Source organism: Lactuca saligna, chromosome 5 (assembly GCF_052625555.1).
Source record: "Lactuca saligna cultivar CGN05327 chromosome 5, ASM5262555v1, whole genome shotgun sequence".
In the NCBI taxonomy this organism is placed as follows: Eukaryota; Viridiplantae; Streptophyta; class Magnoliopsida; order Asterales; family Asteraceae; genus Lactuca; species Lactuca saligna.
The window spans coordinates 317,080,185-317,103,510 of NC_136421.1; the positions used below are offsets into that span (position 1 = coordinate 317,080,185).

The following is a 23,326-nucleotide window of genomic DNA, read 5'->3' on the forward strand; positions in this document are numbered from 1 at the left end:
TCTGTCAGATCAATAAAGAACATACCACTAATATGTAATCCCATCAACGTATGCAAACTCTTGGTTTTTTTATACAGGTATTATAAATTATAATTCTAAATTACTTCAAATAAATCAGAATAATAAAAATGAAATTTGAAAAGGAAATTTGAAAACGAAGATTGAAATTTGAAAGTACACCAACTGCAAAAGTTTGACTTGTGTCCTAACAAAAATTCACGTTCTTAGCATATATAAAATCGCATTTTTACCTCTGATTGGTTTCACGTATTATTACAATCTTTGATTAATAATCGAAATATATGGCATTATTAAAATATGGTAATTTCAATGTGCAATTCCGATTATGGATGGAAATCCAATGTACTTTTGAATCAATTTTAGTTATATGCCCGATTAACTACATCTTTTTATGGTATCAATATCAATCGTATCAATTACATTTAAGTTTCATTGTTGGGTCGATTGGATTTTATTATGTTCAATATATAATTGAAACATACGAATAAGATTCATAATTTACTGCATCGTGTTCCAGCAATCAACCATCATCGACACTTCAGCAATCAAGCATCATCGACACATTGTGTTCCTGCAATCAAGAATCATTCTTCAATCGTCCATAACAATCATTTGTAAGTTTGTTATTTTTATCCGATTCCCTGTTTTTTGTTTTTCCTGAACTTGATATGCTTTAATCAATTTTCGTTATATGCTCTATTAACGACATTGACGACAGAAATTCTGTAACTCAATCATTGAAGATGTTATCTTCAATTGTGAACAAAAATGCCCTCGCCAATTAACTTTATAATTAAGTAAGAATTTATAATTAACTTGAATGGACAAAAATGCCCTCGCCAAGTAACTTTCTTATTATCAATTGCGGTTCTGATTGTGTATATTTATGCCTATGATTCTCGATTGCTTTGTTAATTGCAAAAATACGATCATAACAACAATAAAAAACTTATGTTCTGTTCATCTATCGGTCCTCTTTCCCAGTATTGAATGTATGTTATCGATTGGTAAAGAGTTTACGCTCTGTTTTTTGTGTTTTTCTAAAACTTTTTGTATGTAGTTAAAATTAATATAATATATTTACTTGAATATGTTATATACATACATATTATGTAGTGACTAATTAACGAGGGGATAGAGAAGGTTAGTTGATGAACTCACATTAGTCATTTCGTTTGTAGGGTACATGCTTTAGGGAATAGAGGATGCATGCTTGCTAAAATGATTTGAACTGATACTCTTAACACTACACATGTTCCACACTACGGTTACAGACTATAACCTTATTGATGTATGTCTGTTACTATGGATTTAGTTTGCTAAAACTTGGAATACAATACATTTACCTGTATTTTGGGATTTTATAATATTTAATCTTGAAAGTCAAAGAAACAATATTGAATTTAATACTTGAGAATAACATACATGCATTTATAAACACAATCTACTACGTCTTGCCCAAAATACCCTTAGAGTCTTCAGGGAATATTTTGCTTCTTTTACAGTAGTAAAAAATGAAACTATGTTGTTATCTATATACAAATATCATTGCATCCTACTATGTGACAAAATTGCCCCTGTCCATCCATATACAACTTGAAAGACTTAGCTTATGAAAGTCTGCTGCAAGGAAGGTATATGTCATATAACTTTGAATTGGAATTAGAGATTTCATTCCATGGTTGCCAAAAGGATAAAATTCAATTTAATTTTTCTTTTTATTGATGAAATTACCAAAATTCCCTTCCAAATACATTTGTCTAACAAATTTATATGTTTTAAGTATTTTTGTCATCGAATTTGAAAGAGGTATAGAAGGAACAGTACAAAAGAAAACATTTGCCAATAAAAAACTCAGAAAAAAAACCTCCAATGGAGTCCAATTATCGGTTTTTTGTTTTTTCTGATCCTGATATGCTTGAATCACTGATGCTGTCATTCTTTGTTTTTTTTTTATCTTTTTATATGCCTACTACTCCAGCACATATTGGTAATTTTCACATCAGGGGTATATAGTTTCTTTTAATATGTTTGGACTTGATATGCTTGATATATCATAATCTGTAACTATGGAATTCGAAGTCATTCATCAAAATCATCCTCCCTAATAGTATCTTTTCCAACAATGCTTATCTTTATATAACATAATAAACATTACTTCCAATAGTTACAAAGTAAAATAACAGAATGAAAGAAAAATGTAATCCAACAATACAGTACAAAAAAATTTATATGTGCAACAAAATTCGAAAACATTACATATAAAGGCATTGTACTTTTGTTTTTCACGTCATACGTAAGTTGAATCGACAACATTTTTTTTTTTAATTTCACAATAAATTTTAATATATAATGTTTTTGTATAAAGTTATATATTTTGTTCCATTTCAGATAGCAACTACTAACATGGACTCCTTTAAGACTAATAAGAAGATAAAATTAAATAATTTCTATCTGGATAATACAAAAAAATTACATTCGTACACTACATCAGTCGGTCAAATTCCAACTTCTACAAATGTTACTAACCCTGGTGATAACGGTACGTTCATTATATATTTTACAACTTTCTTTATCAATGTTTTTAATCTAAATTGTAACTATTTCATGTGTGTATATTTCATTATGCAGATTCAAATAGGAACATCTATCATGTTCAGGCTACAGAAAAAAGAAGAATAAGAAAATTATACTTGGACAATAAAAAAAAAAGGTTCGACCAAATGAATCCATACAACTACATCAACATCAGATCTTTTTAAAATAAATGAAAATGATAATTTACTTAATTTGTTATACACTTTTCTTGTTTATTGTTTATTTAAATTTAAATTTAAATATCTAAATTGAAAATTCTAACATGCTCATTTTTTGTATCATGTTTTTTTGTATATTAATATTCATAGAATATTTTCTGGAGTTACATTATTATTTAAAATTTATCCATTTCTTGTCACAATTTTTTGTTGCAGCCAAATTCAAAGAAGTTGTGCATCGAAATAAAAACCGATCGGCATCTACATCAAGTGCCAATGTTTCAAAAAAATCAAATTTCCAAACTTCTTCACATCTAAATGTTACAACTCCGTTATCTAACATTTCAAATGGTAACTCATTTATATTATCATTTTATTTTATAATATATATTATCATTCTATCACATTTAATAATGTATACCTTCAATCTTCTTTTACCAGTCATGAATATTTCCGATAACAGTTTTCAATCACGTTTACCAAACATCAGATTGGATTCAAACGGTAACATACTTGATTGCTTATACACTTTTTTTTTCTCTTTTTTTTAAATTTGTAAAATATAAATTCTGTCATCCATATTTTTTTATATTATCTATTTATCATTAATAGTATTCATATACTATTTAATTATTTAATATTTATCCATTTCTAATAAGATTTTATTTCCAATCAAATTAAAAGGAGTTGTCGATCGAAATAAATTTGGATCCACATCTACATCAAGCGCAAATATGTCAAAACAAACAATGTTACGTACTCCTCCTTCACATTTAAATGTTAGAAGTCCGTTATCTAACATTTCCAAAGGTAACTCATTTATTTTTCCATATTTTTTTATAATATATGTTGTTATTGTATCATATTTGATAATCTAAATTTCAATCTTCTTTTCTCAGTCATCGATATTCCCAATAACAGTTTTCAGACACCGTTACCAAACATGAAATTGGATTCAAACGAAAACGTACTTGATTGCTTTTATACCTTTTAACTTTTTTTTTTTAAATATATGTAATAAAATTTATTACATCATAGTCTTTTTATATCATCTCTTTATCAATATTCATATTTATATAATATTAAAATAATTATTAAACAATTTTACATTTCTGATAATCATTTTTTTTGTATATGAATTTAAAGGAGTTGTACATCGAAATAAAAGCACATATCGATCAAAAACAAGTGCAAATACATCAAAACAAGCAATGTTACAACCTCCTCCATCACATTTAAATGTTAGAACTCCGTTATCTAACATTTCCAACGGTAACTCATTTATTTTACCATTTCATTTTGTAATATATATTATTATTGTATCATATTTAACAATGTATACTTTCAATTTTTTTCCGCAGCCATGGATATTTCCAATAATAGTTGTCAATCGCCGTTAACAAATATTAGACAATTCTCTGTATTTTCAAATGGCGACACATCCAACAAATCATCTACAATAACATCAAAATCGTCTTCAGTCCTGTTAACTAATCCAAATAATAAAGCAAAGAAAAAAAGGGCAAATTTAACTCCTATTCCAATATTTGGTTTGAGATCCGATCAAGACAAAATCGATGGTCAAAATGATCAAAACATATACAACGGTATATCAAAAGGTAATTTACATACAAATATAATATTTACATTTGTTCATTCAATGTTTTTCACTTATATAAACTTACAAACTTAACATCTTAATGTCAACCTTAATTGACAGATTATTTGGATCATGGTGATCAGATTGTTGTATGCCAAACATGTTTTGCAAAATTATGGAAAGATGAATCTATCAAATGTAAAAAAAATGAGAATCAAAATTATTCTTTATGTTGTGGTTATGGCAAAGTTGAACTACCAGCTTTAAAGAATGCACCTTCAACCTATGCCCATCTTTTTACATCGGGAGATTCTAAAAGCAAACACTTCATGAAGAACATCCGTTCTTACAATTCTATGTTTTCTTTTACGTCAATGGGTGGAAAGATTGATTCCTCAATCAATAGAGGAAATGCTCCATACATTTTTAGACTTAGCGGTCAAAATTATCATAGTATCGGAAGCCTTTTACCGGAACAGGGGTTAAAACCATAATTCTCTCAGTTGTACATATACGATACTGATAATGAGATCGCGAATAGACGGACATGTTTTGGGTACACTTTTCACAATTATCACATTAATAGATATCTTATTCATCAACATTATCTTATTTATTTATCTTTTGTTTATATGTTCATGTTACTTGCAGTGGAGAGAATCAACGATCTACGTCAAATTCTTCTATCCTTGATAATGATATTATACAAGATTTGAAGTTGATGTTGGATTCAAATAATGTCTTGGTTCAGTTTTATAGAATGTTTAGGGATTGTTTTCATCAAAACCCTCATGTTGATATCAAGTTGAGACTTATTGGAAGAAGGGACCATGATGGAAGGATATACAACCTACCATCTGCTTCTGAGGTTGCCGCTTTAATTGTTGGAGATATTGGTGATTCAATTGATAATAGAGATATTGTTGTTCAAACATCATCAGGTTCTCTACGGCGTATTAGTGAATTACATCCATCATACCTTCCTCTTCAGTATCCACTATTGTTTCCATATGGTGATGATGGTTACAGGGTTGACATACCACATCGAGGTGTTACACCAATAAGCAACAGCAAGAGGCCCAATTGTACAATGAGAGAGTTTTTTTCTTATAGAATACAAGACAGAGATCAATATTTTTCACTAATTCTTAATTCAAAAAGGTTGTTCCAACAATTTTTGGTTGATGCTTATACTATGATTGAAAGTGAGAGATTACATTTCATAAGGAGCAAACAACAAATTCTTAGATGTGAGTCTTATGAAAAGTTACGTACTCAACAGAACCTAGGGAATAAAGATATATCCAACGTTGGACAACGTGTAATCTTACCTTCTTCATTCACTGGTGGTGCACGTTATATGATGCAAAACTACCTTGATGCCATGTCCTTATGTAAATGGTTTGGATATCCTGATTTCTTCATAACCTTTACATGTAATCCAAAATGGCCTGAAGTTAAAAGGTTTCTTCAAAACACTTCACTAAATCCTGAAGATAGACCTGATATCTTATGTAGGCTATTCAAAATAAAGCTCGATTCTTTGATTAAAGACATACGGGAGAATAAAATTTTTGGCATTGTTCAAGGAGGTATTAAACTTGTATTTCTTCCTAATAGTTTTGTTATAATGATTATTTAGTTTGTTAATTTTTTGGGTTATTTGCAAATATATTTCATCCAGTACAAAGATTATCTTATTTATAAAATTAATTTGCAGTGGTCTATACGATTGAATTTCAAAAAAGAGGTTTGCCACATTGTCATATTTGTGTATTTATGCATGCTGACTCCAAGCGGCCTACTGTTGAATATATAGATCCGATTATTTCTGCTGAGATTCCAAATACCAATGAAGATCCAGAATTGTATTCACTTGTAAGTGAATTCATGATACATGGTCCTTGTGGAGCTGAAAATATGAATTGTCCATGCATGGTTGACAAGCAATGTTCGAAAAATTTTCCAAAGCAATTATGTGATCATTCTTCGGTTGATGTCAACGGTTATCCCTTATATATGAGAAGAAACAATGGATATTTTGTTGAAAAATCAAGTGTCAAATTAGACAACAGAAATGTTGTTCCATATAACAAATATCTGTTGAAAAGATATCAGGCACACATTAATGTTGAATGGTGCAATCAAGGATCTTCCATAAAGTATCTGTTTAAATATATAAACAAAGGTCCGGATAGAGCTACAATTGTTGTTGACATCAACGCTGATTCTAATCACGAAAAGGTTGTCGATGAAATAAAAGAGTATTATGATTGTAGATATATATCTGCATGTGAAGCATCATGGCGAATATTTAAATACGATGTTCATTACTGATATCCTTCTATGATGCGACTACCTTTTCATCTTCCTGATCAACAACAAGTCATATATGATGCAGACGATGATATTGACGATGTTCTTGAACAACCTTCAGTTGCTGCTTCTATGTTCACATCTTGGATGGAATGTAATAAAATTAATAAAGATGCACGAAAACTTACATATGTTGAATTTCCTACAAAGTTTGTTTGGAAACCTGATGATAAGTTGTGGAAGCCAAGGAAAATTGGACGTTCAATAGGAAGGATTCACTATGTTTCACCTAAACTTGGCGAAGTGTACTTCTTACGGATTCTTTTAAATAAAGTGAAAGGTCCAAAATCATTTGAAGAAATTCGCACGGTAAACGGTGAAGAATTTCCTACTTTTCGAGATGCATGCTATGCTTTGGGCCTCTTAGATGATGACAAAGAATACGTTGATGCGATTAAGGAAGCAAGTCATTCAGGAACTGGTTTTTATCTTCGTTTCTTATTTGCTACGATGTTAATGTCTAACAGTTTGGGTAGACCAGAGTTTGTTTGAGAAAATACATGGAAACATTTGTCAGATGGTATTCTTTACAACCAACAGTGTAGATTAAAGTCTCCAGGTATTATAATTTCGTATCATTATATGTAAAAACGAATTATATATATTTTAAATATGCACGGTATAATTTTTTTTACCATTACATTGGTTAATATTATATTCTTTTTGACATATTGTTCATTTTTTACAGGTTTATCACTCAATGAGGATCAACTCAAAAACCTGACTTTGTTCGAGATCGAACATATTTTACTTCGTAACAACACGAGTCTTAAACATTATAAACAAATGCCTTACCCTGATTCCGACACAGTTTCTTCTTCAACAAATCGACTTATCATGGAGGAGCTGGAGTATGACATAACGCTTTTAAAGAAAGAGTTTGATAGTATGTTTCATGCATTAACAAACGAGCAACGCAATATTTTTCTTGATATCATGACTACAGTCAATGATAATAAAGGAGGTGTGTTTTTTGTTTATGGATATGGTGGAACAGGCAAAACCTTTCTTTGGAAGACGTTATCTGCAGCAATTAGATGTAATGGTGATATAGTTTTAAATGTTGCTTCAAGTGGTATTGCATCTTTATTATTGCCTGGAGGTAGGACAGCACACTCTCGGTTTATAATTCCGTTGAATCTTACCGAGTATTCTGTTTGTAAGATACCGCCTGATAGTGAACTCGGCAGATTAGTAAGAAAAAGCTCATTGATTATTTGGGATGAAGCACCTATGGTCCACAAACATGCATTTGAAGCTTTAGATCGAGCTCTGAGAGATGTATGTAAGTTTGATAAGTCAACCAACTCAGATATTCCATTTGGAGGGAAAGCGATTGTTTTTAGAGGAGACTTCAAGCAGATTCTACCTGTTGTTCAAGGAGGTAGCAGACAAAATATTGTTAATGCTTCTTTAAGCTCTTCATATATATGGCAACAATGCAAAGTCCATAGATTAACAAAAAACATGAGACTAACCGTTGGAAAGGATCCATCTCATATTCGAAAAATACAAAATTTTGCAAACTGGCTTTTGGACATAAGAGAAGGAAAAGTTGATGGTTTGAACGATGGTGAAACGATTATTGATGTTCCGGATGATATTCTCATTAGTGATCCACATGATCCTATAGGTTCATTAATTGAGTTTGTATATCCTTCAATCTTGGAAAACTTCAACGGTACGAGTTATTTTCAAGAAAGAGCTATACTAGCTCCAAAAAATGAAGTTGTCCAACAAATCAATGATCGTTTGTTAGCATTGTTTCCCGGAGAAGAAGTAGAATATTTAAGTTCAGATACTCTTTGCCAATCCGAGTTTGTTCATGATCAGTTTGATCCCAATTTATACTCCCCTGATATTTTAAATGGTCTTAAGGTATCAGGTTTGCCAAATCACAAGTTAATTCTAAAAGTCGGTGTTCCAGTTATGTTACTAAGAAACATTGATCAAAAAAATGGATTATGTAACGGCACTAGACTATAAGTGAAATCTCTTGGCAAACGTGTTATTGAGGCAATTATAATATCTGGAACTAATATCGGAAAGCAAACATTTATTCTAAGAATGTCTTTAAGTCCATCTGAAAAAAAAATTCCTTTCAAATTTCAAAGAAGACAATTTCCATTGGTTGTATGTTTTGCAATGACAATTAATAAAAGTCAGAGGCAGTCGTTATCAAAGGTTGGTCTGTATCTCAAGGATCCTGTTTTTTTACATGGACAACTGTATGTTGCCTTATCTAGAGTTCAGAGTAGAGAAGGACTGAAATTGTTAATTTTAGATAAGGATGGTAGACTTACAAACAAAACTTCAAATGTTGTGTATAAGGAAGTTTTTAGGAATTTATAAATGCTTCTAACCCATTAAATTCTAACAATTATGTTTTTTTCTGTTTTTTTGTAACATTTTTTTAAATAGTTTATTCTTTATATAGCATTGTAATCCATAATATTCAGTTTGTTTTGATATTTCATTTTTAGACTTTAATAGACGTCACATGGTGTTTTTTGATTCCTCCCTCATTACAAAAAACATTGATTTGCCATCACACTTCATAAATCATTCACATATTCAAAGATGTATTTTAGTTATCTTCATATTTAACTTTCGATGGATTGATTGCGTTTCTATTTAACATAGATTCAAATTTATATACTTTTTTACAAAATTATATTAATTTTAATTTTAAATAATCATTACAAATAATGCTAAACAAACTTAATTCTTATTAATAATATAAATATGTTTTCCAATTTTTGACCCGTGGTTTCCACGGGTTGTAACCTAGTTAATAATTAAATTTAATACTTTAATTAATTAATAAAGTTCAAAAATTCATATCTTCTTCATACGAACTCTGTTTTCGACGTTCTTTATATCCACGCGTAGATGAGACTAAGCTCTACAACTTTCGTCAAGACTTTGTCGGCTAATTTGAATTTTGAATTTATTTTTTATTATTTATTTTTAGTAGGCCGGGATAGGAAAACTCTGTTATAAATTCATAACTTCTTCATCCGACGTCCGTTTTCGTCTGTCTTTTTACCGTTGCATTACCATTGACGAGATCTTTGATTCTCATTTAGATTGTGTCGGCTAAAAACCGCTCTAACATAAATTTCACTCTTTACGTCATTCAACGTTGCCGGTTCTGTCGCGAAACTTTGACAGATCATAACTTCTTCGTTATAACTTGGATTTCGGCATTCTTTATATATTCGAAAACCTCGTTTCAACTACTACAACATTATCCATAGATATCAGCTTTATCTAACATTTTATTTTGATGCTTATTTTCATTCTTAATTTAATTAAGTCACACAACTAAGCACGAAACACATAATACTCATATAATACACATTTATTATTTCAAGATGGGTTACAAAGGTTAACCTAGACTATTATATCAACATTAATGACTAGCCCAGAAGCACAGGCATTACACCAATCCCAGGAAAATCTGAATCTCATATGGAGACTTCAGAACCTCCCATCTCATCACGGCCTCTACTTTGGCCGGGTCGACCAAAACATCGTTCTGGTTGACAAGGTGCCCAAGAAACTGCACCTCGCACACCAAGAACTCACACTTGGAGAACTTGGCATACAAGCTCTCCCTACTCAGGGTATCCAACACCTCTCGTAAGTTCTCCTCGTGTTACTCCTGCGTCTTGGAATAAACCAAGATGTCATCAATGAAAACTATCATAGATCGATCCAGCATCGGTCTGTATACGCGGTTTATGAGATCCATGAATGCAGCAGGAGCATTGGTGAGCCCAAAGGGCATCACCGCGAACTCGTAGTGGCCATAGCGAGTCCGAAAAGCCGTCTTCTATACATCCTCATCTCTGACCCTCATTTGATGGTAGCCCGACCGCAAATCTATCTTGGAAAACCAAGATGCCCCATGAAGTTGGTCGAAGAGATCATCAATCATCGAGAGTGGGTAACGGTTCTTTACCGTTACCTTGTTCAGCTCCCGGTAGTCTATACACATCCGATGCGACCCGTCCTTCTTCTTCACAAACAGGATCGGGATCCCCAGAGTGAATTGCTTGGTCTAATGAATCCCTTGTCTAACAGCTCATGCAGGTGTGTATACAAGTCTTGCATCTTGGGAGTAGCCAACCGATATGGTGCCTTGGTTATCGGAGTTGCACTAGGGACCAGGTCGATCCTGAACTCTACCTGTCTCTCCGGAGGTATTCCAGGCAACTCCTCTGGAAATACGTCTAGGTACTCTCGCACTACTGGCACGTCACTCATAGTCGCATTGCCTGTCTCTCGGTATCCATAACATAGACGACATGCCATGCGCAACCATGTTATAGGTAGCGCCTAGCCCTCACTGTTGAGCATAACGTCGGTCCATGTTGTGGCCTCTCGCCCTGAATCACCAACTCTCCCCCATTTGGGGTTCTGAACCATACTAACTATTGCACGCAGTCGATCATTTCCCCAGTGGGTCTCAACCAATCCATGCCTATGATAACCTTGTTCCTACGCAACAAAATTGGAACCAAGTCTATTAGGTAGCGCTCCTCATACAATCTCAAAACACAATCTCTAAAGACCTCTGATGCTCATATTGATTGGTCGTCAGCAATCTTGACCTCTAGAGGGTAATCTAACATGCCGAAGACTCAGGAAACCTCTTGCTAAGTGCGAGAGAGACAAACAATAGTGTATCTCCAAATCGAATAATACCTGGACTGGGATATCGTCCATGTGGAACGATCCTAAACAACACATGAAATATAAACATAAATATCATAAATGACATATAATAAGATCTAGGGAGAAGAAAACATACTCGTCACCACATCCGGCGCGGTACGCGCCTCCTCAACGGTCAACTGGAAGGATCAAATCCTCGCCACCGGAGTATCTGTCTTGCCCTATTGGCCATCCATAAGCTGCAGGGTCACTGGAGCTGGCACCACCACTGGCGCTGCTGTTGCTGTCAATCTTCGGCAATTGGCCTTTTTATGACCCTTCTGATTGCAGTGGAAGCAAATTAGGTATGATATCTGGAATGTGGGGGTGGGGACAGTACAATCCATGCTAAAGTGCCCGATCTTGCCGTACTTTGTAGCAACCCGATGATCCCAATATACAAACTCCCTCATGCGGCCTGCCGCATTTCCTATGCCGGCTCTAGCCCGATTGACCCTTTGACCTAGTGTCGGATCCCTTGGGTTTCTTCCCCGAAACCCCACTAACTTACCCAACCTACGCCTTCCTCTTTCGGAGGTGCTCTATATCAATCTCTATCAATCTCACCCTAGCTATCATGTCATCCAATGTCAGGCATGCCGAGTAGCTGACATGTTTCTGAATGTCAGCTTTATACATGTCAAGATAGCGTATCTTCTGCATCTCCTCACCCCCGCATACTGTGGCACCATCAAATCCCTCTCTTTGAACTTGGTGGTAATCTCTGCCACCGACTCAATCGTCTGTCTCATATCAAGGAACTCCCTTGCCAGCTACTGAATCTCCACGGATGGCGCGAATTCAACCCTAAACCGGGCCACAAAATCTGACCAAGTCATAACCTTAATGGTTGAGGCCCCCAAGGAATCACCAACCGACTCCCACCAATCTCTGGCTCTGTCTCTCAAACATCCTATTGCATACTGGACCTTCGACCCCTCAGGACAGAAGCTCGTCAACTGAGCAGACAACATGTCTGCGATCCACCTCCTGACAACAAGGGGTCCTTTACCCCCGTGGAAGTTTGGCGCACCACATCCCCTGAAATCCTTGAAAGAGAGTGTGTGTGTGTCCGTGTCTGGCTATATGCAATGTCACTCATGAACGCCCTAAGGCGATCCTCCATCCGCTCGATAATCCCATCCTTGATCGACCCGAAAATCATCGGGGTCACCTCAAGGATGCCTATCGTGATATCTGATGCGATGAACTCGCGCAACCTCTCCTCAACTGGTTCAGAAGTCGAACCTGAACCCGATCCTGATCCTGACCCTGATCCCGATCCTCCTGCTCCGTGATGCGTAATCATCACCATTATGAAACAAAACATGCAATTATTAGGGACACACATAATCTCGAGAGATCCTATACACTTTACAAGTTCCTTGGTTCTACCTCGGCCCTCCTTGACTCGAGTACGAATCCTCTGTTATCAGTAGTACGGTCCCATACTACCTTCCACATCTATCCGTACTTTCCTCAAGGCTTGCCTCGACTTCACCAAGTCCCTTCCACTACTGTTGCACACTATACTAATTCCACCCTAGGTTTACCCTGGGGTAACTCCTCCAACCCACTCTTCGCCATCAGCTGCATAACAAGTCCCTGCTACCTTTACCTAACTAACTCACGAATACCATTATACATTATTAAGACCATATAATTCTTCGAATGAGAGACCCTACCCTACAACGGTTGGACTCATACAAGAGCTGTGAAATAGGGCTAGACCTAACCTTCTGAAATTATTCATCCCTCACAATATATAATTTAACATATTTGTTTACTATTTAGTTAAAACTAACTAGAACTATTAAAGCACAAAGCAAGCAACATTTAGGCATTGAGTAACCCAAACCAAGTATATCCTATTCAGACTATCCTTTCACTAACTATTCAGTACTATCATGCAGTTCAAAAGCACATACAACAGGCATATCAGGCATCTTCCTAGATCCTTAACCATAATCTAGCATGTAGTTCTCATAATCATATCATATCATAACATAAAATGTATGGGTATCTTGGGGAAAACTTACTTGAGCTCGGTTGGTTGCACGCATCACACACCTTGTTTTGTCTCAAAACTCTTTATTTTAACTTTTGGAATAACTGTTATCTTGTAAAAACCTTTTAAACCCTCGATTTGAGTTCAGACACTCTCGAAGGTGTGTCCGTATCCCTCAAACCAAGGCTTCGATACCAACTTGTAACATCCCAAATTTCGAGACCAAAATTTTCATTTGAATAAAGCGGTTTATAAAAACATCACCGATTAACATCCTTTCGTAAAACATAATCACATGTCTCAAAACCATATCATACAAATAGTAATATCGCCAGAGTACAATCCCAAAAACATCATAGTGCGGAAATCCTATGTGTGTGTGATGCGCAGCTACCGCGCTAGCTCCTTCCCCTTCACTGAAGAGGTACCTGAAATAAAGCTGAAAAGTGTAAGCATGAAGCTTAGTGATTTTCCCCATCATACCACATACCACATAACAATCATACTGTCGGGCAATTCTGGGGTGCCCGACTTGTCCTGTCTGGCAATTCTAGGGTGCCAACCTTCCCTATCCGACAATTTTGGGGTGCCGGCCAACCATGTCCTTAAGTCAAACCATTCTAACATAAAATCCATATATATATATATATATATATATATATATATATATATATATATATATATATATATATATATATATATATATATATATATGACTAAAGATGATCAAAATCTCAATCTAAGCTTTTAGAATTGAAATGAAGCATAATTTCCTCTCCCTTAATTATAGCAAAACAACTTTTCCCAATTGAAACCCTTTTGTTTTCTATAATTAACACTTAACATAATAATCATGCTCCCACTAACATGATAACTATTAACATAACACTTATGCTCCCACTAGCTTTGACATGTATCTAGAAATTAGTTGGACTTCTAGAAATCAATACTTTATTGACTCTCTTACCAAAGTTCAGATTTCTGATACTAGATGCTTTGATAAAACTTTATCAAAATCATACACCTTTCCTTAGATAGCTCACATGTGTGTCTAAACAATTTTAGAGAACTATGAAAAGGGGTGTCATAATCATAATCTCAATTTTTTAGACCTTTGCCATTTCTCACAAGTCTATGTTAGTGTGCTGGTTACTCACACACGCTCCACTAACGACTTTGAGAATGCAAATGTCATAATTGCTATATACTAAAAATCTACTTAGTGAAAGCGTTTCCTCACCATCATTTTCATGAATCGGAGAGAAACCTTATGACACTTAGATTTTATGGTGTATGTGTTCCTTTCCATGTGAATTTTGTCAAAACCATAATCACAATACAAGGTTAGTGATAATTTCAAATTCATATGGACTGAACTTGTGCAGTCTTAACTTCTTGCCATCTAGCAACACAAGGGCCTGCTATTACTTCCAAGTTGTTATGCAATCAATTAAGAACTCTTAGAAATCCTATGCAAAGACAACTTTAACTGGAATGGACAGAGAAATGTCAACATGATAGATTATAAACCTCAAGTCGTGTGCTAGTAAAGAACTATAGATTTTATCCTTGATTAGTTCTTGAGACTTTCAAGACCTTTTAGACTCCCACTGTCCTCTTGACATATAAGGCCTCGTTTGTTTTTCTACAAAAGTACTTTTTAAGCACTTTTCCCTTCTGGCAGGTAGACGTTTCGCAAGTGCACGTCTTCTTTCGCAAACTTGGAAAAAGACAAAAGACATTTAACCACTTCCAAAAAAAAACAACACCTAAGACTCTCTTGTCAAGAACCATTGCTTGACAAAAAAAATATTCAAGGGAAAGTGCGGATTCTTATCAAGACTAACACTTCATGCAATTGGCCTAATTTGATTTATGTTTTATCCAAAACATCACAACTTACCAATTTCAAATGTACAAGAGTAGAAAACATTTTACTCTTACATTTGACTAGTGTTAATAACCCTTCTTCAAGATATGTCACTCAAGTTACAATCTTGGAGTACGACTCTAAGACTTTGTTTTTGGAACGAAGTATGACTCCTCTTCTTGATTTAACCATTCCAACAATTCATGCCTCCTCTTCTTAGCCATAAGAATGCACTAAGATGTCCTTAGAGGACGAATTGTGATATGGTTTCTTAATTATTAAGATGATCATAAAGCATGATACTAAAGTACTCTCCCATCCTTTTAGATTTGAGAAACTTTTATCTTTCTGCCAAATTTGATTATTCTCATTCATTCTGCCATACATCGAATATTTTCCAATATTTCAGAATTATACTTAAACTTTTATGTATAACCATATTTACTATACTTTAGTAAATCATGACGAATAGTCTTATCAATCTTTGTGGTGGACTTGACCAGTGCACACGAATGTGTACTCGATCCCTTAGTCCTTTCCAAAGATGACAATTCTCATTCATCATACAACTTGTATGATTCCAAGTTTCAGTCCACTTGAAACTTGGGTGATGAGAATCTTTCCCTATTTGGTAAATTATGACACTACCACAACCGAAGAAATCAAATCCATTTTCTAATATTGCTATCAATGGAATCATATAAACAACCATTTTTCACAAATGCCACTGTAAGGATATTTAAAATTAATAAAATAAAACCTTATATTTTATTTAAAACTTGTGAAAAAACTTATCCTTACAATGAAAATGCATATGAAAATTTTGTTGTTATCTATTCCTAAGCAATATATCATAACTCTTAAGCAACAACTCACATTTCTGATCACCGAACCATGCGATCGAAATCCATCTTCACAATCAAAATCAACATATACTTCCTTTAAGCTTCCTCTATTCGATTCTACAAAAACATCAAAATGTGATCTGGTCACATCATGTATAAGAATCTCAAATATGAACTTAATAGAGTTAGATAATGCACTTTACCCGAAGTAGAGTCAAACTCTTTGACTTTACCAACCTTATGTTTGTTCAGGTAAATTAGGTAGCTTCGCAACCAATGCCCCTTCCTTTGGCAATAGAAGGTTTAGGAAGTTGATCTTCTAATCAAATTTGCTTTACTAGTCCTCAAATCATTTCTGATTCAGCAGCACCAAGCAAATAGATAAAATCATAAAGGGTCATGTCATAGTCTGTTTCATAATAGTCCTAAAGGAACTCACCGTGTAACTTAGAAAGTAATTGAACATCCAACTTTCTCAAGACTTTGACACCCAACTCTCCTGACTTGTCAATATGTGACTTCATCTCCAAGATGTGATCACACATAGACCATGCTTGCTAATAGGGCTTGAGTGACCTTGAACTTGTGGGTTATGGAGAATAGTTGGAGGGGGTAGAGGAAGTGAAATTCCAAGAGATTTGGGAAGATCATAGATGTCTAAACTAGACATCTACAATGGGAGATACTCAAGTTAGTTCATTTTTAAGTCCTTAATATAACACCCAATATGAAATATTAAGGCTAGGACCCAACACAATATTTTATAACTTGGAAGAGGGATGCCGTAATCCAAGCTATAAGATATTTGAAGGTAGGCGAATGACGATTCACCAATTTCCACCATGAAAAACGAAATAATTTATTAGGTTTCAAATGGATTTGAAACTCCTAGATCTTTTGAGATTCATTGAACTTTTCAATGGCATGTTTCAATCTCGATTGTGCCCTCTCAAATTTTGTGACTAGGATACCGAGGATCACAAAACAAGGTGTGAATAACCATGCAAATTCACTTGGTACCCTTAATATTATCACCTAATAGATGTGCCGGTTACCCACATGCGCTCCACCGATCCATGACAAACATTAAGTCACCCTTTGTTATCCTTACTAGTCCATGTTAGTGTGCCGGTTACCTACACACGTTCCACTAACGACTTGGTAAGGTACAAAGTGTGAATTTCATGGGTTAGCACCAAATTCATATTTTCCTAAGTAACTAAGATTGGGTATTTATAAAAGGTTTAGTTACTTAGTATTTATCATTAATACTTTTAATGAAGAGAGAACTATAGTTACTTAGTATTTATCAGCTAACGACCCTCCACCTGTCAAGAAAGCGGTGGGTGAGAGTGGACACTCATTAAACTGCCATTTTATAGGCAGTAACTTTATACCCCCTTATAGACCGGCTTCATGAATGAGGCCTACTAGCGGTAATGCTGACTTTTAATCTTATACATATATATAAATATTAACTTTTAATATTATAATAGTACGATGGTGTATTTTACACAATTAAAATACTTGGTGGTTTAATCTAATAATTAAACTATACTCTTAATTTAATTAATCTTAAACCATGCCATTATGGAACTATTAACTATTTTAATTAAACACTTTAATTAATTTAATGAAGTTCATAAAGTTTGAATTTTAGCTTTTAAAATTATAGGGTTTGGAATTAAAGTGTACATGGAGGGTGACTTTACAAATTCCAAAACTTGAGGGCAAGTTTGAAACTTTTCAAAACCCTTGGATTTTCATCACTTATGAGTTTAATTAAGGTCTTAAAAAAACTTTAATGAGGAGACTCTTGAACATCCATAACTTGAGGACAAGTTATGGAGTTCATAAAACTATTTATGACAAAAGACTCTTCATTTTGTAACCTATGTCAATTTTATGAGTTTTTAGAATTCATAAATGTGACTTTTCAAGTAACTTGACGACAAGTTACAAAAAACACATATTATTACCAACTGCTAGATTAATTTGGATTGAAAATAACTATCACATAATTTTTTCTATTAATCTAAACAAACTCATAAACATGAACATTAATAATCAACAATTTTCAAGCATCGTATAAACATGTATAAAACTTGAAACTTTGACTATAACTTTATTTTGATGAGAATAAACATTACCATAGTACCAAAAACAAATTTTATGAACAAAGACACTTTGTGGTAATGATTCTAATCCAAAATAGACCAAAAAAACACGAATATATGCTGTCAAAGGGTACAGCTCGTCGAGTGCATGAACAAACTCGATGAGTTGGATAGATTTGTTCATGGACTCGTTGAGTCTGCTGTCCAGACAACAAAAAATCGTTTTTTTTTCCAGCTATTTGCATCAAGTATAATTGAAAAACAACCCATGGCTCTGATACCATTGTTGGGTTTTGGTATAATACAACATCCTATGGTGCACATACAACCCTAAATACCTTGGATCTATGTTTTCACTAATTATACATGCAAATGGTTTCCAAGGTATTGAACCTATAGCTAGCATGCAATTATCATACAAACTACATAAAATACTAGATAGTGCAACATACCTTTTTGTGTGGTTGAAGGTCTTGATGTATTTGGCCTTAAGAACCTAGCCCCAATAGTGTGGAAACCTCAAATGAAGTCACAACACATCAAAGACAAAGGTAGGACTTGAGAGAGAATCTCCATGCACTCTAAAACCTTCATGAACTCCAAGAACATGCACACACACTAAAAGTGGCAGTTTTTATGTCATAACATATGTATTTATATGTGTTGAATTCTAAGAGTCATGGGTATAACCCAAACCCATATCCATGGATTTTATGATCCATGGTTCATGTGGCTCAACTCTTTATGTATCCATACATAAAATTGGTCCAACATGGATCATAAGCCCAACACATATAAAATATAACTAATTACCATAATTAGTCCCCATAGTTTTAATTAGTCTCTTTTGATCATTAAATTAATTCCAAATTAATTCTTGATCAATACTCATTAAAACATATGATTTCATATTAATATATTAGAACTTATAATATATTAATAAATCATATATAACCTCTTCTCTCAAAAGTCCATCCTAACAAATTGTCCTGATGATATACAACCCAAATGGACCATGCTACTATCGGGTCGAATACATACCAATAATAGTTATGGGCTTAGATACCTAATCAAACATTTAACACACACAAAATGGCACAAAGAGCTCAAGAACACTCAAAATTCGATTAAGGTTTCGTGAGGATGGTCTGAGGATGCTGGAGGCTGTAAAGGAGACCCTATAAGTTGTTTAAATATAGTGCAAACCCATTAAATTGGGGTTTTATCCAGACAGGCCTACTCGTCGAGTCGGGGCATTTAACTCAGCGAGTAGGTCCTTCCACCCACGTCTAAGTTTCGCCTCGCCTTGACGAGTTGGGGCCTCAAACTCGTTGGGTCCTAGAGTAAAAGTGCAAAATTTCATATTTAAAATACGTACCAGGAACCGAGGCTACACGAGTACGTTGGGCGTACCTCTTTTTATGCGGGGCGTACTGCTCGAACAACGTATGGTCGGGGTCGGAGCCGACTACACGGGGTGTAGCCAGGAGTATGCATGATGTACTCCGTATGTTCCCACTTTTACCAAATTTATGTCTTAACCCCTTAAGACAACTATCCTAACCATAAATCTGACCATTATAAGATGTATTATTCCATAAATTCATTGACTTTAAGCCTTTGCATGGCTAGAAAAGTCCCAATGTAACAATCTTAAGCTTCCAACACATTCAATTGAATGGAGTCAAAATCTCGATAATAAAGCTCTTCTATTATTGTTACTAGACCTGGCAAAATATGACACGGCACGAAAACCCGACACAAAATTAGTGGGTTTGGGTCAGTGATTTCGATAGTTTATGTAAATAGGTTGACACGACACACACGATAATTAAACGGATAAGGTTAGGGTCAAAACTTTGAACTCGAAGATGACTCGAATATGACCCGTTTAAATATATATTATTTATTGTAAATCTCATATTTTTATAAATATATTATATGTTATAGACTTGTAGTTGGCCAAACTTAAGAATTAGAAGCAATATTCAAAATTCAAAGTTACTTAATTTTAGTCATGGTCACAACCTATCCCTTTTGCTCTATAATTTTAACTCTTTTCATTTTCCTTCTAAAATTACTATAAATTTTGTCATTCCATCTCTTAACTCCTATGTTTAACTTTTTTCTTTTTGCATCCACAACTTCTACTTTCCAACCTTTAAAATATTTCAACTCGATATGACACAACATATTTACAATGTCTAAACTTTAACCCGAAACCCGACACGAAAATAAAAGGGTTGATATGGCACGACACGATAATTAAACGGGTCGAGTCAAGTTCTTTCAACCCGTTTAATGTCTTGACACGATACGAACCCGACACGACACGACACTTTTGCCAGGTCTAACTGTTACGCATACAAAAACAAAATGTGTGGGTGTGAAGTGTTAAGTTTTCAAAGCCGAGGGGCTCTTAAACCCCAAACAATCAACTCCCGCTATGATGCACGCTCTTTCTTCGTCTCTCTCCCGCTCAAGCTAGGGTTTTTGCGCTACCCTCTCTGATCTGCAGCTAAGCAACCATTCGCGTAAGTTAAGGTATTAAGTTATGGATCGTACGGTTTCTCACTCGTTTCGTTAGAATCTTAATTTCAGTCTATGTAGTTTTTCAATCGTAACTCGAAGGAAAATATTTGTACTCTTTTAACCCAATTTAGTAGCAGCAAATGTATTTTTGGGTGCATTACTGCAATCGATCAACATACAAATCAAAACACTGATATGGCCGATGTATTTAAGAATGTTTGCTAATTGTGTATTGTTCCTCTTAAATGTCAACAGATCATACACAACGATTGGACTTGACGATGCCTCGGTGAGATTTTCTAATTTTCTTCACTTTTTGTTTCTTCCTAGTATTGAATTCGATATATTATGGCTATCATGAGTGTTATGACTTGAACTCCCCAATTTGGTTGAATTTTACAGGTATTACTGTGACTATTGTGACACTTACTTGACGCATGATTCTGTAATTCCTCTTTCATCCACTCTCCATCTATTTCATCTTAATGTTGATATTGATTCCATTTTAATTTGTAATTATACTTTCATATATGGTATGTAATTGCTATGGAGTAGTGGTATTACTTATGAATCAGGGATTACTATGCCTCCATGAGTGGGGGTGGGATTTTGCTTTATTTTGGTCAGGAATGGTGGTTGTAAAGTTACCAAGAGAAGAGGATGAGGATCCATTTTTCATTTCATCCAAGTTTGATATACTGTCTAGGTTGATGGATCATGCCCAAAGTGTTGATGGGCGAAGAAAATCCATCTGACCCATTTTTGCCACTTGGAGCCATATCCATTTCTATTTAACGGCTATGAATAGTTTTCTTACGGTGATGTGATTGACATTTTTGTTTTCTTTTTCTTCAGCCTTCTGTAAGGAAGCAGCACAATGCAGGGTACAAACACAAGGTACTTTGCTCTGTGTAATCTGAAATACCACAACAAGTTTATAAGATTTGTCTCTAACATGAACATGGGTGTATTGTATATGAGTTACAGGCAAATGTTCGAATCTACTATCAGCAATATGAAGCACAACAAAATCAATATTTGATTGACCAAAAGGTGAAGGAGCATCTTGGACAAGCTGCTGCATATCAGCAAGTTGGTGCTGCTTACAATCAACTGAGGCCTCGACTTCCTATTCCAATGATGCAAATTCCTGGGAATCCGCAGATGCCAATGAACCCATCATTAATCCCTGGAATGAGGCCACTTGCCCCTTTGCCCAGACCCATGCCTGGTACTCTTCTGCTACCCAAATCATATGAATCATGCATCCTCTTCAAGTGTTATTATGCTGAGACAAACATTTTTTTTTTTTTTTATTTTGTTTTGATCTGCCAGGATATCCTGGGATGCCTCCAATGTTCTCACCACCGGGCACATCTTCCATGCCCGGTCAGGTCAATCCGTCAATGCCCGGTCAGGTCAACCCGTCCATGCCTGGTCCCGGTCAGGTGAACAATGGTATGCCAAGGCCAATAACAATGAATGCTCCAGGGAGCTCAGGAACCCCAACCCCTACTTCAGGTGCACCTCCAATGTTTAACCCAAACATGTATCAACCCAACCTGAATGCACCGCCATCTGGAGGTTTTGAGACTTCAAATGCCCCTGCGCAATCTCAGGAAGCTGACCATTGATCTCTTTACAATTTACAAAACACTGTCGTGTCTTTTTTTTTTTGTATGAATTTTGTCTCGTCTAATGCCAGCTATATTCTTCAATATTTTAGAATTCACCTTGTATGAAATGCCTCATTGAATTTACACTTCGTATTTCTCAGTATTTTGAAGGTGAAAAGATGGTAGCAAGCAGTTATTGCATGGATTTTAGACCTAATATACTGCACGCACTTTTTTTTTTTTTTTTTGTACAAAGAAAGCATTTGACAAACGTATTTTTGAGTTTTCCTTGCTATATAACCAGAACGATGTGTTGGTCTATTGGATTTGTCTAGGGTTTAGGGTTTTGTTTTATATAAATCCAGATATAATCTAAAAAGAGAAATTTTTTTATCAAGGTGGAAGACAAACGGCGAACGGGCAACAAACTCTTTCGCTAACCCCTCCTGGATGGTGAAACTAATCTTTTTTAAAAACTACATTCATCGATCTTGGTATATAACATTACCAAATGTATCAAACCTGAATGATATAAAGATGTGTTGGGTTTCTATATACACTTCTTCATGTTTGGTCACTTTGAATGATGAGGCTTTTAAAATAGCATATCCCATAGTGAAATCTTAATCTTTCAAGCCTGCAACTGAAACCTATTAGATCTATGCATTTTTCCTTCCTATTCATCCATCCAAAATACGTGTAGAACAAAAGCATGTGTATTAAATTCGAGATAAATGTCATAATTTGGTGCGAAATACGTGTAGAACAAAAGCATGTGTATTAAATTTGTAAAAAGTAAAAGTGAAGGGACTATTTGAGTAATTGATTTAAACTTAGTGAGAACTGAGAAGAGAGGATAAGGC

At 34.7% G+C, this 23,326-nt stretch overlaps 2 protein-coding genes across 3 annotated transcripts; both read left to right on the top strand.

The window, feature by feature from the left end:
• Positions 1 to 6,726: 6,726 nt before the first annotated feature.
• On the top strand, positions 6,727 to 8,739 carry LOC145047104 (uncharacterized). Its single transcript, XM_078995349.1, has 2 exons — positions 6,727 to 7,174; positions 7,442 to 8,739. The coding sequence occupies exons 1-2, from the start codon at positions 6,727 to 6,729 to the stop codon at positions 8,737 to 8,739; spliced, it is 1,746 nt and encodes a 581-aa protein (XP_078851475.1).
• An 11,993-nt stretch (positions 8,740 to 20,732) lies between these two features.
• On the top strand, positions 20,733 to 22,607 carry LOC145048710 (C2H2 and C2HC zinc fingers superfamily protein). 2 transcript variants are annotated; one of them, XM_078997295.1, is made up of 6 exons: positions 20,733 to 20,859; positions 21,103 to 21,136; positions 21,250 to 21,292; positions 21,703 to 21,744; positions 21,835 to 22,078; positions 22,183 to 22,607. In XM_078997295.1, the coding sequence occupies exons 2-6, from the start codon at positions 21,129 to 21,131 to the stop codon at positions 22,479 to 22,481; spliced, it is 636 nt and encodes a 211-aa protein (XP_078853421.1). In that variant the 5' UTR covers positions 20,733 to 20,859; positions 21,103 to 21,128; the 3' UTR covers positions 22,482 to 22,607. The 2 variants fall into 2 exon arrangements, with proteins under 2 accessions (XP_078853421.1, XP_078853422.1); XM_078997296.1 differs by having other exon boundaries at positions 20,744 to 20,849.
• The last annotated feature ends 719 nt before the right edge of the window (positions 22,608 to 23,326 follow it).